Source organism: Pteropus alecto, unplaced genomic scaffold, assembly GCF_000325575.1.
Source record: "Pteropus alecto unplaced genomic scaffold, ASM32557v1 scaffold7, whole genome shotgun sequence".
Classification (NCBI taxonomy): Eukaryota; Metazoa; Chordata; class Mammalia; order Chiroptera; family Pteropodidae; genus Pteropus; species Pteropus alecto.
Window position 1 is genome coordinate 4,001,525 of NW_006494614.1, and position 18,499 is coordinate 4,020,023.

Here is an 18,499-nt window from a genome sequence, read left to right on the forward strand (position 1 = left end):
GTGAGCTGCCTGTCAAATTGCTGTAGAGTGGTCACATTAAGATGCCATGAAAGGCCCACTGCGTTTGATATTTAGGAGGCTTTGGTAACCTTTGTTGGAACAGCTTTTGAGGCATAATGAAGGCAGAGAACTGAGTTCAATAGGACTGAAGAATGAATAGAAGGTAAGGAAGTACAGACACTGATCACAGTTTGGTAGTGAAGGGAAGGAGAGGGTTGTGGTAATGAGAGAACAGAAAAGTTTCTCCCATTTTATTGATCTATTTATAAACTGAAAAGAAGGCGCCAGTGGAGAAGGAGACATTGAAACCACAGGAAACACAGAAAGTACCTGATGGAGTAAGGAGCAGAGAGGTGGTTTTGCCTTAGAGAAGAGGGCATTTAACTCTGGGTAGAAATATTTGCAGGTGGAGGGGTGGGAGTGGGAGGATAATTATCTCAAATGAAACATAGCTTTTCTTTGAATGCCTTTAATTTCCAAGTACTAATAATGGAATTATGTGAGATTGATATTCGTTTCTTTTGTTTATTGATTCTGAACTCTACCATTAACAAAACACTGGAAACATTTTATTTTTGAGAAAAATATGCTGAGAGGGATTTTGCCAAGCTAACAATAGTTATCTTATGACAGAAATGATTAGTACTAGAAAAATCCTTCAAGATAATCTTTCTTCTCTTTAAAAACTCACAAACAAGAAAGACATCGTTAACCCTAGATTATCCACATAACAAATTAAAATGCCAAAATGACTTCCCTGGCCGGCAGCATGCACCTGGGCTGTCACTTACTGACATCTTTTGGTGTAGGCTTAGGGAATAAAAGCCAACATAATAGCATATGAAAAAATTAATTGGGATCTTAAAATGGCTACTAAAAGATTTTATGATACATTTCAGAGGCAAATATTAATATTCATGATATCTGGCAAATAAGATATTCTGGATTGCCCATGCCAGATAGCAAATACTCATGATTGGAACAAATAATTAGTAGTTGGCTATGATTTAGTAGAACTGATACATTTCAAATCTTTCTGATCATTTTCACTGATTAGAAAAATTTCCAAAAGATTAAACCATTTGTAATATATTTTCCAAACTGTGTACTTTAACTTTCTCCAAATATAAGAGTATCAACTAGTGAACTATGGAACAGCACATGGTTACTGTATTTGATTAGCAGCATATTAAATATACATGTTTGTACAATCATTTGTCTTATCTAATGTGAGGAAAAATACCTCGGTGTTGGAGAAAAATGAGCATGAGTTATAACTTCTCAATCTTGAGGATAAATTATTCTATTCAGAACACTCACTATATATTATGTATTTAGGAGATACTGTTAATTTAAAAATTAAAATTATAATAATACATTGTTTAGAAGAGATAACCTCCTATAAGTCATAGTAGTATTACTTAGTTAAAAAAATGATAATCTATTTTAATACTGTAAAATATGCAAGATCTTCAGTGCCAAATGCACTCCCCATAGATAATATTTCTAACTTAAAAAAAATGAATTGTGCACTGTTGGTAGGAATGTAAATTGGTGCATCTACTATGGAAAACTGAATGGAGGTTCCTCAAAGAATTAAAAATAGAATGACTATATGATCCAGCAATTCCACTTCTGGGTATTTATCTGAGGAAAACAAAAACACTAACTTGAAAAGATAGTTTCATCCCCATGTTCACTGCAGCATTATTTACAATAGCAAAGATACAGAAACAACCTAAGTGCCCATCGATGAATGAATGGATAAAGAAACTGTGAGATATATATATGTATATATATCACAGAAGTGGAGGGTTGGGGGGTGGGGCTGTTTTGTTTTTAGTTTAAATAAATTGGGGGAAAAGTATAAAGAATATAAAGGGATTACTGGGATACAGGTATCAGGGACCCCTCCCCAAAGACTTTGACTTACTCAGTTAGGGCACCTTTAAAGCTCCCCAGGTGATTGTAATGCGCACTCAAGGTTAGACGAAATCAGGGCATAAGCTCTGTATCATTTGTAGAGGTGTGAATATTTTTAAATTCCTCATCAAAGCCGTTGAATAGATGCTGAACTAGGTGGCATCAGGAAGCACAACTCTAGAGATTTTCTCCTCCCAATTTACACGAGCTACTTCATAGGTCTGGAATGGCTCTGGGCATTGTGATCAGTTCACTTACTTCCTGGGATGGGATCTAGCTCACCTTATACTAAATTATAAGCTCCACAAGCTCTGTTGTCTCATTCATCACTGCATCCCACTGCCCGGCACATAGCAGGCACTCAGTGTGAATATTTGCTGAATGAAGACATTCGAAGCCATTAAAGTCTTTCATGTGGGGAAGTGTTATAGCCAAATTTGCGTTTTAAATAGATTCTCCAACTGAACTTCATAATAGGATTTAAGGACAGAAACAGATCTTTTTTTTTTTGTATTGTAGTAGTCCCAATAAAGGTAAAAAGAATATTGGAATGCAAGGAATAGATAAAGTTTAAAGTTTTTGGAGATTAAATATGTAGGATTCAAAGATAAGAAACACGGTTTATTGCTACTTTACAGAGCACCTGTTGGTTTTAATTTATCAACAGAATATTCAAATATCTGATTAAAACATATTAAAGAAATAACTACAGACCTCTTAATTCTACCTTTGCCTCATTTTCCCTCTTTCCTTTTCTTCCTCTTCATCATGAATTGGATGTTGTCTGACCCAGTCATAAAACTGGGCCTGCATAACAGCTCTCCGCCATCAAGCTGAAGTGACAAGTATTAAATCAGACCCAAGTAGGGTCTGAAAACACAAGTAAGTTGCACAAGCAAGTGCCTTAGATTCCTATACCTCCTACTCTGCTACACTGCATCTTCTCTCAACCTACACCTATGGCTTCAGGAAGAGTCCCCTATGACCAGTTGACTTAAAAATGGAAAAGCTCCTATACAGATGGCCTCCTATACAGATGGTTGTGCACAGTATGCTGCTACCACCTCAAAATAGGCAGCTAGAGCACTACAGCTCCATCAGGATGGCTCTAAAGGGTAATAATTAAGGTGAATCCTCTCGGCAGGAAGAACTTCAAGAAAAGTATCTGGTTGTCCATTTTTCCCAGAAGGAAGTGATATCATGATCATGACTATCGGTTTGGCTAGATGGGCAAACATTTGGAAGAAATACAATTAGAAAACTGCTAACAAGAAAGTCTTGAAGGAAACATGTGGATAGACCTTTCCAATGGACAGAGTTTGAACACATTTCTGTTACATGGGAATGATTATTGAAGAACTAGATGATCAGCCTTATGAATGTCTGACAGCCTCTTTCCCCAGCATCCATGGCCTTACCGAATGGACTCTTGAACAGAGTGGCTATGGCAACAAAAATGGAGTTTGTATGTAGGCTCAGCAACATGGGCTTCCATTCACTAAGGCTGTTGTGGCTACAGCCACCCACTGAGTGCCCAAAATACCAACAGCAGAAATCAACACTGAGTCCTCAACGTGGTACCAGACCTCAGGGAGACTAGCTGTCTTGTGATGGCATGCTGACCACATCTCCATCATGGGAGAGGTAGAATTGTCTTCTCTCTGGAATAGACAGGTATTCTGGATAGAGGTTTGCTTTTCCTGCCCACAATGATTTTGCCAAAAATCACAATCCATGGAATTATAAAATACCTTTTTCATCAACAGATATGCCATATAACATTGCTTCTGACCAGGAAACTAATCTTGCAACAACTAATTTGTGGCAATTGGCTTCTGTCCATGAAATTCACTGGTCTTACCATCTTCTCCATTACTCTGAAGCATGGCCTAATAGAATGGAGGAATGGCCTTTTCACTACTCAGTTACGGCACCAGGTATGTGAGAACATCTTGTAGGGCTGTAGTAATGGCCTTCAGGATATGGTATATGTTCTGAATCAGTGACTGATAGAAGGTTCAAAGATCAGCTCAGGTATAAATCTCAAGAAATCTTTCCTGAGTTGGACCTCCCCAAATGTACACACACTCAGACTGAGTTGGGCAATCCTACATCACATTATATCCCTTTATCATAATCATTACTACGCTTTACTAAAATTATCTGCCTACATATTTTTCTCCCTCTGCCTTAAAATTTAAAATGCTCAAGGGCACGAAACATATCTTATTCATCTTTGTAGTCCAAGAAGATAGCAGTGCCTGTCACATATACAACAGTAAATAGGTATTTGTTAAATTGAACACAAAAAATAAATTTGATGGGTAAAATTAATGAAAGACTGATAATATATTTTCCTCCCATAATATGAAATTTCAGTATTTAAAAAACAGGAACAAATTACCAAACGGACACACCATTCATTCTCTCAATACATACTGCTCTAGACTGTTCTGTATCCCCCACCAATTCCTATCCTGAAGCTCTAACCCCCAATGTAATCACAATGGAAGACAATTAAGTTTAGGTGAGGTCATGAAGGTGGGGCCCTCGGGATGGGATTCGTGTCTTTATAAGAAGAGACACCGGAGAGCTCGCTCTCTGCCATGTAAGGACACAGCAAGAAGGAGGCCTTCTGCAAGCCAGGAAGAGGGCTCCCACCAGACACTGACCACGTAGGCATCCCAATCTTAGACTTCTAGCCTCTAGAACTGTGAGAAATAAATGTCTTTTGTTTAAATCACCCTGTCTGCAGTAGTACTTTGCTATGGCAGAATGAGCTGACCAATATATATACACTGAGCACATGCAATGTAAAGCGTGGGAGAGAGTAAGAGATTCAGAGGTATAAGGCATGATCATTGCCTTCAAGAACCCAGCAATATAACTGGGTTTGGTAAGATATTTTCCAACCCCCTTAACCAATGAGGAAAGTGATGCAAGAGTAGCCTCAGATACTTGCAGCTTCTGTGAAGCTATTTCAAGGATCCAGTGCTTCTCAAAGTTCAAAGAGGGAAAAATATTTTCTTAGTAAAAGAAAAGTAAAATTAACATTTATGCAAAAAAAGAATAAAATACCCAGAATTCTCCCTAATACCATCATGAGAGAATAATATTCTTAAACCTTTGTACCTTTACTAAAGAGAGAAAATGACTCTCACAATAGCCCATTGAGTGTAAAACTAAATGAAGACAAGAGATGACTAATAGGCATCAGTCACAGAGGAGGGAGATTTAGGGCAGGAAGCACTTCCTCTCCTGCTCTCTTTATGTTCTAGGCTTCTGAATGATTAATAGTAAGAATTTTGGCTTCGTTTTACTTGGTGATCAAAATATGCAGACTATAAACAGAACAACACCTTCGATCTGAGTAAATGATCTTTCATGTTTGTAAAAGCAGAAAACAAAATAAATGGGAAAAAATGGAACAAACTCTCCTCTCTTTTTTCCTTACAGTGATAAAATGCTCTACCTAGAGCACTTGTGTCCCTGTCCTCTCACATCGCAGCAGCACGTCTCCTCTTTCAGGTCACGTCTTTCCCATAAAAGTGCTAAACTAATGCCGCTTAATGACAAATTAATGTCCATGAATAAAAAATACACCTCTAATAGCATAGAGTAATTTGCCATTACAATATCATCATTGGACATGCCCCTGGTTTAATACGATGTATTTAATTCATAACCTAATGAGTGATATATAAAAAGAGGGAGATGAACCCTGCAATTACATTTATGTGAATCTGTCACCTTATTTGTAAAACCTTAGAGTCATTTACATTCAAATTAGAACAAATGAGTGATTTCACAAAGTGCAGTGATAAATGACCACAGCAGCCCTAGACAAAACTGTATTTCCTGTGAACACATTAACAGTTTCCTATTATTTGTTAAAAATTACAATGCATATTGCCCAGTGTGGTGTGAATAATGACTTTTTTACTGATTAGGTCAGAAGACTAATATGTAGCAAAATAAATAATTTTTCTTTTCATTTTTTCTGATTTTTGCTTTAAATTAACTATTGAATTCTGGTGGATTCACACTGCCACCTGCTGCCTAGGAATAGATACTAAAAGTATATTCTTACCAAAAGGAGTTTATTCACCATTTTGGTGGACTTATTCAGAAAATCTACTTGATGAGTTCTTTCTTATCAATATATTTAAATTGCATATTATAATAAAGGCTGATACTTGGTGAACAAACAAAGACACTTGATAATCAAACAAAAGGATATAGGTACGATTTGTAATTTGGGGGAGGTGGTACAAATGTACAAACTTTTTTAAAAGCTAACTACAAAAGAAGACACATTTTCAGCAAAACCTTCTTCTCTCAACGGATCATTTTCAGGGGATACAACACAAAATCCAGTGGTCAGTACCCCTGATCTTACCACACTGTGTGTCAGCAGAGGAGAGAATGAGAGGGTGTGTGTGTGTGTGTATGTGTGATGTTCTCCTTACTCCTGCCCCTTGTTACAATCTGAAGGATATGACTGAAGGCTCTGACTGACAATAAGGATCTCCACCACCTAGTCTTCTCCCTTGATGGCAAGTCCCAACATGAAAGGAAGGCCTTCGAGTCCAGAACACAGCAGGCTTGGAAAGGTGCTAGGCCTGGGGAAGAACAGGCCTAGCCTTGAAGATGAGGCTAAGAATCTTTGCAGGTAAAATGATGACCCTAAATGGTAACCAGGGGAGCCAGTAGAGATTTCCAAACAAAATCAACATCCTAATTCTGAATTCCAGTTTTTCCATTTGTAAAAAGAAAACAACACTTAATCTGCCTTAAGGGGTTACTTAGCACAGGGAAAATGGGGATCTTTGTACAAAACACTCAGTATGAATAGGTTCTCCATAAATGCTGGTTCCCTTCTCTAGGAAAGATAATAGTGGGTCTGGGGACTATGGTTTGTCATGGATATAGGCTAGAAACCAGTGACCCCCTGCAGAGGAGATTATGAACTCATTATAACCTACAGCCAACAATGGTAAGAATCTACAGAAAGGGAATAACATTAGTGATGGAGAAAAGATCAGGTCTGAGAGATATTTGGGAGGTAGAATCAACCTAGCTTGGTAACTGATTAGACATGGCGGTGAGGAAGGAGTCTAAGGCTATGTCCAAATTTCTAGACAACTAGTGGATCGATGGGCTATCGACATATAGAAAAGGGCAGGTTTCCTCACGTTCAGTTTGAATTGCATGTGTGATATTTAGGTGGAGAGGTTCAGTAGCTAATTAAAAAGGCTCAAAAAACCATTGCGTGGGAAAACGAACTGGATTCAAAAGTTCGTAATGTTTATCTGAGGGACCAAGTACACCAGTGGACACACTGGAACCACTACATCCGTAGCCCATCACTCCTGAGGATGGTCTGCAGAGATTCCTTTATAAGATTTAAAATAGTGAATGGCATGTATGGAAACATGTACCCTGAAAAGCAAGGTAGTTCATGCATTTTACTGGACTCATTTTAAAGACAATAATTGGTCTTTAATGAACTGGTACATCCTTCCGATGAAATTTTTAAAAGGAGTACAGTGGACAAGGAAGAAGAGCAGAGGAGAGAAAGGGAAAGAATCATTTGCTCATATTTTATTTGGGACTGGATCTCAGATAGCAGACAAAAGTCTGACAGGTCATGCATGCTTATTAATAATATACTAACATTACCAGCTATGTAGAACAGAGTCCTATGGAATTTTATAATCCTAAAAGAGAGACAGGATATGTATTTTTAAAAGACTGGCATAATGAAGGTTTCGATAAACACCTGGCTTTGGTTCTCTTATAGTCAAAGTTTCCTTCCATATGTTGGACATCTTACATCAATCACAGATAAAAAGGTAAAGTTACACAAGAGACTGAAATGAAAACATATTGGTGATAAGAAAGCACAAATTTCAACCGCTACTCAAGTAGGCTAATAATAAATGAAGTGTCCACAAAATATATCTGTATGCAAGCTATACTTTTCTCTCAACAAAATGATGAAGAAAATTAAATTCCACAGTGCACAAGTCACTTGGTACCTCAAAAAATTCATCTGAAGGAGTAGAGGAAAATATTCGTGAACTTCCCATGTTCATCTGGAACTCTCATTTATAGAAAATTATAGGTATGAGTATACACACATACACCTCTACATACACACACTATTTTAGCATGTATCATAATAAGTGGTGCTATAACTTTTGTCAACATATAGCATTGATTATTACCTGCCATGGAAAAAGTGAATCAGGTGATGATAGTGAAAGCTCAGCTGCAATATTTGATGTAGAAATGTCAAATAAAAGTAATTTCAATTTCACAAGTCAAACACACACCTTTGAAGTCTTGTAACCTTTCTATGTTATTCCCATTTGCTACTTGCAGAAAGGGATTAAAAACAGCTCTCCCATACCACCCAACAATATTGAGGGGAAAAGAAAGTAAAATAAGATAAAAGTAGTTAAACATTTGCTGTTAGTTTAAATATGCTGAGATAATGATAAAACATTCATATACTGTATTTGAATTGTTCCTTATATGAACGTGGCTGACATTCCTCCCACTATCTCCCTGGGAAGCACTGGTTCCTATTTCCCAAGGTTGCTGGGAAGATGAAATAAGATGATACATAGACGAGAAAGAGCTTTGGAAACCACCTAGTGAATAATGGAAGTCAACAATAAAGGTCATATTCAGAATTAGAGAAAATAATCAGGAAGGAAATAAAGTAATGGGCAGGAAAATAAATAGGGGTTTTCTACTTATGTGCGCAAGGATGGTAGAATTAAATTGTGTGGATTTATCATTTTCAAAATCTATTTTGCACTGTTGTTATGACACTGTAATAAATGCAAGTAAAATTCATACAAATGGAGGAAATGGGAGACTTCCAATGCAGGGAATTAGTACTTAACTCTCAGTGAAATAAAAGAGCTTCACGGCCATACTGTTTGTCTTTGATGCTCCATGTCTTCCTACTGAGCCAAAGGGTTTTCATTCAAGAGAAAAAAAATGGTCTTTGGAATCAAAAAGGCTTACCACTCACTGGCTATGTCATCTGGGTATATTTCAAATTTGTTTTGTTTTGTTTTGTTTTATTGCCTATGAAAACGTGCCAACTTGTTATAAGGACTGAATGTGAAACATCGGTGAACACAGTAGATTTTCTCTCCTTTCGCCTCACAGAGCCTTTCCTGAACACCCAGCAAATCAGAGGAAGAATGCACAGATCACTCATCACTTTCTCTGCATTTATAGACTAGGAAGCTCATGTGGTAATTAACTATATATGATTTTGTGATATATATTTGCTACTCTTATTGAAATCTTAAAATGACATCCAGCCTTTAATACATTTGTGGTTATTTCCTCGAGGACACCAGACAACACTGCATCAAATCAAGACCCTACCAAGCATCATCTTCCCAACTCCAGCAGTGAACCTTGTGCATGGTTGAGTTACTCTGCTGCCCAAGGGTAGTGGGGACCTGGGGTGGGCAGGGAGGATGAGAGACATGAGATAGGACATGAAAGCTGCAGCTGACTCCTAGGAGCCTCTTGGCTTGTATCCTGGAGAAATTCTACCAGCAAAGGCCACAATTCTCCCGCTTCTATTTTACCTGTCACTGAGCTCTAGCTGGTGGGGTACATCTTACGACTGCAGGGGAAGGAATGTGAAGGGCATATTAGCAGGATGCAAGCTCACATACCTGGATGAGATAGTGGGAACACAAATTGAGAAGCTCCAATAGCTGTAGGTGACTGCCAGCTGCTAACACATCCTGGATCACGCCTGGCTCCAACAAAATCTGTTTTGTTTTTTAATAAAAAGAAAACTATCAGTTACTTAAAAATTAACACTTGCTTAACAGGCAAATACACTGCTATGTTTAAACTACTGCTTAACATACTATATCTGGATTAATACTATTATTTATCATGGAAGTCAGTTCTTTTTTTCTATTCTGATTAATGAGCTGTGCCCCTCTAACAACTTTCTCATTTCCTATGTGTAAGACTCTGCACTTAACTTATTTTTGTAGGATGATATGAACATTTGCAAAGAACAATAGTCTTAGAATTCACTTTGTGATGAATGTAATCTCATAAAAATTTTAAAACCCAAATTTTAGTTTTTCACAGTGTATTTCAGCATTTTGTAACAGTATGGATAACAAGTATTTTAGGAAAAGCACTGGGCTTATGTTTCTCCTTGCAATATGAGACCAGAGGTGGATATTACTCCATTGTATTTCTAAGTCCAACAATAGTAAACATCAACCACACTTTCATTTTTCTCTTTCTCAATCTCAGGTTCTTTAATCCTTTCTGTTTCAAATGAAAGATGTAGAAATAGCATCTTCAGAATACAAAGACATCACAGAGAAGTAAAACTTCCTAAATATACTGATATCAATTCTTCATGTTTTTAAAATTCTGGTTAAGTCTAACTTTGTACCTATTGTTGCTAGTTCTTGAGCTGCTGAACAGGGCTGAAGAAAAATATGCAACCACGTTGACTAAGTTCACATGCCTGACTGCCAGGCACAGGGAGGCTTTTAGAGCTGCTTTTGACACCTTAACCCATTTCCCACTTAAACCTGGTGGTTCCCACAGTTGAGTCTCTAGACCGCTGGCATCAGCATCACCTGGTAACTTGTAAAATTGCAAATTCTTGGATGCCTCTCCACACCTGATTGAATCGGGAACTTTCAGGGTGAGTTCCAGCAATTGGTGTTTTAACAAGGCCCCCTGGTGGTTCTGACCCACAGGGAAGCATGAGAAACGCTGATGTGGTCAATTCACGTTTCCATTCTGCTTCTCACATGCACTTTTCTCCTCAATTCTCTCTCTCCTTACTCTAACCTCATGATCTTCCAAAGGCTCTCACTACCAAATCTATCAACCCACCTACCCCTATCTGTGTCCGCACGTTTCGCTTATCTCAACACTTGCACACTAGATCACGATCCCTTCTGCCTGCAAGTGTTCCTCTCATTCCTGCATCGTTATCCGTTCTTCCTACTGGATGATAATTCCCATCAGCATACAAATATGCCACTATAGATTTTATCTGAGGAAATAATAATCCCCTCCCTCAACTCCGCAGCCCCCTCCATGCTCCCCTTCGTAGCAACGTTCCTCAGGAGAGTGGTTCATATAAAATGCCACTATTTGCTCTATTGTTTTCTCTTGAACCCGCCCCTGTCAAGTTTTGTTCACATTGTTTCTCTAAAAATGCTCTTGGTTAGGGTCACCAGTGACTTCCAAATCCAATTGCCAAATCCAATGGCCACTTCTCAATAAATAATCTCATTCAAGCCAGCAGCAGTTAGTAAAGTTGATTGCTCTCCTTACGGAATGATTTTTTCCCTTGCTTCTGGGACAATGCTCCCTCTCTTGGTTTCTTCCGCTTCACTAACCACTCCGTCTCCATCTCCATCTCCATCTCCTTCCCCATCTGTAAACTTTGGTGATGCCCAGAGTTCACTCAGTTCTCAGATCTCTTCTTTCCTCTCTCTGCTCACTCTATGGATGATCTCATGTAATCCCATGACTTTAAAACTATATCCACTGCCTATGCAATATCACCTCTTGGACATCTAATGGGCAGCTCAAACTGAAAGTGCCCAAAACTAAACTCTTGATCCTCTCTATCAACCACCAAATATGCTCCTATCCCAGCAAATAGCAACTCTCAGTTGTTTAAGCTAAAACCCCAGAGTCATTCTTTATTCCTCGTGTTCCTTGTATCTCACATCTGATCCATCAGCCACTCCTATTGATTCTATTTTCAAAATAGTTCCAGAGTCAATCATCACCTGGTACTATTTCTATCATTACCACTCCAGTCCAATCCACTCTCTTCCTAGAGTTACTATAATAGCCTCCGAATGATTAAATTGCTTTCTTCTTTGCCCCCTCACACTTTTTAATATCAGTCAAACTGGTCCTTTAAAGAAATAAATGAAATTATGTCACTCCTTTATTCAAAACTCTCCAATGACTTTTTAGCTATTGAAAAAATACAAATCCAAAGTCTTCACTGTAACATAAAAGGTTATTTGAATACCCCGAGCACTCTAGCGTTTACAACTGTTTTCTCTGCCTGGATTACTCTTCCTCAAAATATCAGCATGGCTCATTCCTTTCACATCCTTCAGACTTCTGCTAAGATACCTCTCACCTGAGGGGCCTTCTCTAACGGTCCTGTGTAAACAGTACCTCACTGGCCGTCACCCCTCATTCCCTATCGCCTTACTTTGCTTATTCTTCTTCATAGCACTTACCACCTCTCAGTATAGTACATATTTTGTCCATTTGATTACTTTCTGTTTCTCTACTCACAGAATATAAGATCCAGGAGAGCAAGGACTTCATCTATTTTGTAATCCCAGTACTTAGAACTGTGCCCAACATATAGCTTTTGCTTAATGATGAATTTCACTTATTGATAAGTTTATAATAAATTATTGATAAATAACAGCTCTAGACATATTTTTAAATTCAGAACTTTATTAATCTAACATAAGAGGAATGATGAAAAATAACTATAAATTATATTTCTGAACTACTTAAAGGAGTGAAAAGGTTAAGTACATGTGGCAAAAATACCAACACTCATCATAGTCTGAAAATTCTTTACAGCTTCTTTCCCTTCTAGTCAGAAGGAGAACTCTGAAGCCCTCTAACTCCTCAAGCAGGGAGGCTCTGACTGACATTCAGAAAATTACCACAACTCCCTTTACAGGAGCAAGAATGTAGTACATTCCGGCATAAGAGGCACGGCCTAAAGCACAGAATGGGGAATAGATGGATTATAAAGGTTAGTCTTAGCCTTTAAATCCTGTCAGTTGCGCTTATTTCACACAGCTGGCATTCATGATAACCTCCGACGCTCAGTAATGCCAAACACAAAGACAGAGATCACAGAGAGACAAGATGAAAATTCCATGGCGTGTGTAACATGTACAGCAGGTTCACTTCAAGAAACCTTCACACAAAAACCCACACCAGGATTATTTTTGTCTTTGTTTCTTGTTTTATTGTTCTGCAATCCCCGCCCCGCCCCCTGGGCCCCCCACCCTCCATCTTATAACATAGGTTTCTCTAAAAGATATTTTAGCACAGAAAATACCTGAATGCTTTTAAAGGGCACAGTTTGAGAGAAAGAAAAAAACCAGGAAAGCTGGGTCTCCCTTATGGAAACCAAACTAGCATTTGCAAGCCCCATTTGCACTAGAGTTTTTTCAATTCGGCTCTGTTGATCTCTAGTAACTGGCTGTCCTAATATATTTTTCCAGAGAATTTGTGTTTGAGCAGGAATACAAAGTTTCAATGATAGACAAATCCACCTTTTTATAGTACGGTGGATTTGTCTATCATCTGCTTAGAAGAACTAGCCGAAGAAAAGCTTTCTGTAGAAGGAAGGGATCTCAAACACACCCATTTATGGAGGACAACTAAGCCAGCTTTGCTTAAGTGCTGCAAAGTATATGTTCACTACATTTGGGCCTTTCAAAGACATATACCCACCAATATTTAGGCTGGTGCTCAAAGCAGGACAGACAGAGGGAAGGAGAGTCTACTTGAGGACCACTTATAGGAAGGGACGATGTTCCCTGAGAGTTCAGAGAAGAGAGTGGTGAAGTAAGAGCCAATGTTAGTGCTTGCCATATCCCATCACTCATCAAACTAGAGGAACTTAGCTCAGATGGAGGCATTAACAGCGGACAAGACAAATGTCTGAATAATGACAGAAATCAAGAAGTACAGGATACAAAAAGCCAAGTGGTTCTGAATGCACGGGGGAAGGTGAAAACCATTAAGGCTATCTAACTGGGCTGGGCATTGCCTCTTTCCTCAATGATGCTCACCTGCTTGGGTAGAGACAAAACTGGGCTTCTTCAGATTAGATAAAGAGGTTTTGATGCGATCTTAGGTGGGGCATGAGTGCCTCTTGTTCACAGAGCCATCTGTATGGAATATTCTCTCTCTACCACCTACTCACACCTGACCCCCAGGCAGCAGAATACAGAGGATGAACTTGAAAGAGGCGGATGGAATCTACAGCCATGCTACCCTGAACAAGCCCAATCCCCTCTGATCTCGGAAGCTAAGCAGGGTCGGGCCTGGTTAGTACTTGGATGGGAGAACATCTAGGAAGACCAGGTGCTGTAGGCATAAAAAATTAAAAAAAAAATTAAAAAATAAGGGATTGTAAACTGACAAGGTTCTTGCAATCTGTGAGGTCAACCAAGGATTGCCTCGCCTTAAAAAAAGAAAAAGAAAAAGAAAAAGAGGCAGATGGAGAGTGTCAGTTGGGGAGGTGATAATCTTACCATGGAACTTCTCCTGCAGCTAATGGCAAGCTAGGTCAGGTAAACTGAGGAAAGGTCCACAGCTGACCCCACCCCAAATATTGAGACTCTGAACTCATTTTGATCAACTGGGGATAAGAAGTGGCCAATGGTTGTGGTCAGGGTGACACTGGGTGATGTGAAAAGTAAGAGGTAAAAGCCACAACTGCAGTAGAAGGTGGCAGTCCCCAAAGATACCAGTGAGAGTTATTGCTTAAGAATTCAGTCATAAAGTGGTCCAATTGCCCTGCTGAAAAACAGCACTCTTGAATACTCAGTCCAAATGTGTCCCCTGGCCACCAATACGAGCAGGGTTGGTAGTGAAGAGTTAAAACTGTGCGATCCTAATGAAGGTCCTCCAAATGGAATGAGACTAGGGCTCCTGGTCCCAGCAATATCCTCAGGCAGGACATGGGGCCAGAAACAAATGGCAGAGGAGTGTGGGGTCTCGGGTGACTTTCTGCACAAGGCATGATGAGGGAGACCATCTCTATCACTGCCCAGACCTCACCTGGCTGGGGTCTGGGAGGGCAGGGCTAGGACTGATGTGGCACACAGACCACATGGCATCCTTGCCTTTACCTTCTTCAGCTCCTCCTCTCCAAGCATCACCAAGCATCCACCCTCTCAATTCTGTCTCATTCTTTTTCTTCTCTTTATTTTCCTTCCTACTTTTACATTGCTCCTTGGATTAGCTGCTAGTAGGGATTGTCTTTAACAGTCATGGAAAAGTCTCAGTGTGACCTTTTTCTTTTCTGTCTTATGAACAGGTAAGTTGGCATCTTCAGAAAATTTTGTATCTTCAAAGCTATCTTACTCTTTTCTTGCTTTAGGAAACTTTTAAATTACTTACTCCTGGGTTTGTGGATAGAATAGCCTGAAGTAGCTGAACATATTGAAGCCCAGCGACTAAGGCCTTTACTAAACATAGAACTCTGCACACAGTGACACAAGCACCCTTGCAGCTGCAAAATTGAGGCACCCAGCACTATTTATAAGAACAAATGAGCACATTTTCCCTCTTCTTTATACGCTGTTTCTTTGTGATACATACACACACACACACACACACACACACACACACACACACACACACACACACACACACACACACACACACACACACACACACACACGCACATACATATATATGTGTATTTGTTTTTTTAGTATAGTATAGCAAAATGGAAAGTTATCACGATTTTGAACTTATAAACCATCAAATAAATTGAATACAACAGTGTAAGCAACTTCTAAATGATCAGATACTCAAGACACATAAAAAATTTTACATAAAGTTCTTCAGGATACTTCTTACAGACAGAATATGAACCCTAAGATCTAGCTATGAGAAATGGTCATCAATTTAGTTTTGGTGTCAAAGCCAATTCACTAAGGATTTTATCCACAAGGTGGCGCCTACGTTTTAAAGCGAAAAGATTTTCTGTATTACTTCTATACTGCACCTCTATAGCTGACACCTTATGTTTATTTTTAGGAAAGAAAAAAATAAATCAAGTAAGGATAATAAAATGTATGAATTCTACTTTCTAAATGTCTCTATCATTTGATGAACATTTGAATGTTCATAAATATTTCTGTTGAAGTGCCTGATTTGAGCAATATTGATTAGAATTCAGTAGTTGTCCACAAATCAGTTCCCAATTTTTGAATGTTGTTCACACTTTTCATTCTCGTATTTAAAAACTCTCACGATGTGGCCCCAACCTACTTTCTAAAACTTATTTCCAATTCTGCAACATTATGATCCCTTTGCTAAAGCCAGTACCCCACTTCTCCATACTCAGGTAACACTTTTTTCTCCACCTTGAATGCCCTACTCCTAACTTTTTCAATTTCCATATGTCAAAATCCTACCCATTCTTCAAGATTCAACTCTAAGTCCACTTCCTATACAAAGGTTTGTGAGATTTTCCTTCATACCAACCTCCAGCTAGAATTAATCTCCTGGGACTCTAAACTACCACAGATGTCTAGATGACCTAGATAGGCTCTAGCTCACACTGCCTGACTTCAAATCCTGGCTCCTATACTTGCTGGCAGAATGAGACTGAGAAAATTACTAAATTCTATGTGCCTCAATGTCATTATTTGTACAATGAAAATAATACCTATCTCAAAAGATTGTTTTAAGGACTGAGAAAATACATACGTATTACAATTGAATATGGCCATGTGACAACAAAATGGTTTAAATAAGTTTGAGAATTAATTTTCTCACAAAACTTGGATTAGGCAGCTTGGAGTACCAACAAACCATACAAGAAAACTTTTATTTTCCTACTTAGCTAACCTTAGCCTGTGGTTTCATGGTAATAAAACAGTTGCCATACATCCAGACATTGTATCTGTATCTAAGGCAGAAAGAAAAGAAAGGACAATAAAACAAAAACCATCTACCAGCTAAGTCTGTCATTATTTATCAGAAAACAATAGATTTTCTACAAACACTGCCACACAGACTTGCATTTACCTTCCACAGCCAGGTCTAGGTCATGTGGCTACCTATGGCTGTAAAAGAACCAAGGAAATTGAGTTTTTATGGCCAGATGCACTATTGCCCGAAATAAAATTGGATTCTGTATAAAGAAAAAAGAGGAAATGAATATTGTGTAGGCAATCAGAGAGTAGGCCATGGCTCTTAACACAGTATCTGTGGATGGTAAATCTGCACTAAACGTTAACTATTACATTTTTTTTTCATGCAACTGTTTTAGTCCTGAATGAATTATGCATGTATCTTATCTCTTGTTGTACTTATGAAACCTTGATGGCAGGGTCCACCCTATTTTATGTTCATTGCTATAGAACATCCTAGAAAAGCCCTTTAGATTTATTAAAATTCACAGGTTTGAAAAATACAGTTCCTGGGGGAAATGTTAAAAGATATCAAAAAGCCTCCATGTTAATTCTCAGCAAGGATTATCTAATTGAAGGAGTTAAAAAGACACAATAGACATTTCAGCTAACCGTTGTAATAATACGTCCAAATAAAGGTAACCTTTGGGTTAGGTGTTGTATATAATGAATTTGTGATTTGATTATTGATTCCTTAAGTTACAAATTTTGTCAGGTGGCTTTCTTCCAAACATAATAAGTACACTTGTACAAATTTCTAAAAGATTCCAACGTCAAACATTTAAAAGCACTAATTTATTTTCAATTTATAAAAAAGCAATCAATTTTTCCATCTATTAGAATATTTTAAAAGAAAGTTAAAAACCATAAAGGTAAAATAATAAAAATATCCTAGTAAAAAAAGAAAGGTGTAGAAATCACTTTGAGATGCTATTACTTTCCTTCACATGTTTATCCTCATTTGGTTCATTTGAATTTCTACGGTTACAGGCAGAAGCATAGCCTTCTCTAAGATGCCAAACAAACAAACAAACAAACAAAAACCCTTGGAAGAGATAAGGACACTACCAGGAAACTACATGCTGTCCTGCAAAAATTTTGTTTATTACCATTAATGCAATTTAGAGAATTTTACAGGCTATAGATGCTGCCACTGATATTGGTTCTTCCTTTTCTATTTTAGGACATATGGAAGGATGATGTATTAAATACTCTAGCTAGATGCTTGAGTAAAGATAGAAGAAGTCAAATGGAATTATTAAGCTGTAGTATAATTAATGCAAAGATATTAATCAACATAGGGTGCTACAGGGGCATGTGGCTGAGGATGGCTCATTTCATTGAAGTTGCAATAATTCTTCATATGAAAAACTTGGTTCATTCATATTATATGAACAAACCTCTTTTGGGGGGCTCCTGCTCCATTAACATGATTTTGGCATTTCAAAGCTCTGAGATTAATAGTTCTGTCAGCTAGTAATTTCCAACATAGTTTTCTTCATTATGTTTAAATTAACAAAATATATTATGTAACAAAATGTAAAGACAAATTATATATACTTACATTACCAAAAAAGTGGCATAATTATTTGAGAAAGCAGAACAAATTCTGATAGTTTCTAACTCTAAGAGAAAGAAGCAGTCCCAGCAATTAAATATAATGAAACATGAATGTTATTACAGGTTATAAGAAAAGCCAAATTAATTATTAAGACTTACTTTTATAACCAGTGCTCTTTCAAGTGTAATGAACATGGGAGGTTTCATCCCACAGAGCTTTATTAATGAAGCTGGGCTTCTCCACACAGAGCTAGTTTCTTACAATGCTAGCATAA

General features: G+C 38.0%; 1 protein-coding gene and 1 pseudogene across 1 annotated transcript in view; one reads left to right on the top strand and one right to left on the bottom strand.

Annotated features, from left to right (window-relative positions):
• Window positions 1-18,499, bottom strand: part of KLHL32 (kelch like family member 32) — a 176,857-nt gene that overhangs the window by 74,304 nt on the left and 84,054 nt on the right. The window contains exon 6 of the mRNA XM_015600301.2: window positions 9,636-9,734. Within this exon, the coding sequence (XP_015455787.1) occupies window positions 9,636-9,734 (99 nt within the window). The remainder of the gene's footprint in view (window positions 1-9,635; window positions 9,735-18,499) is intronic.
• LOC112474787 lies at window positions 13,991-14,109 on the top strand (annotated as a pseudogene).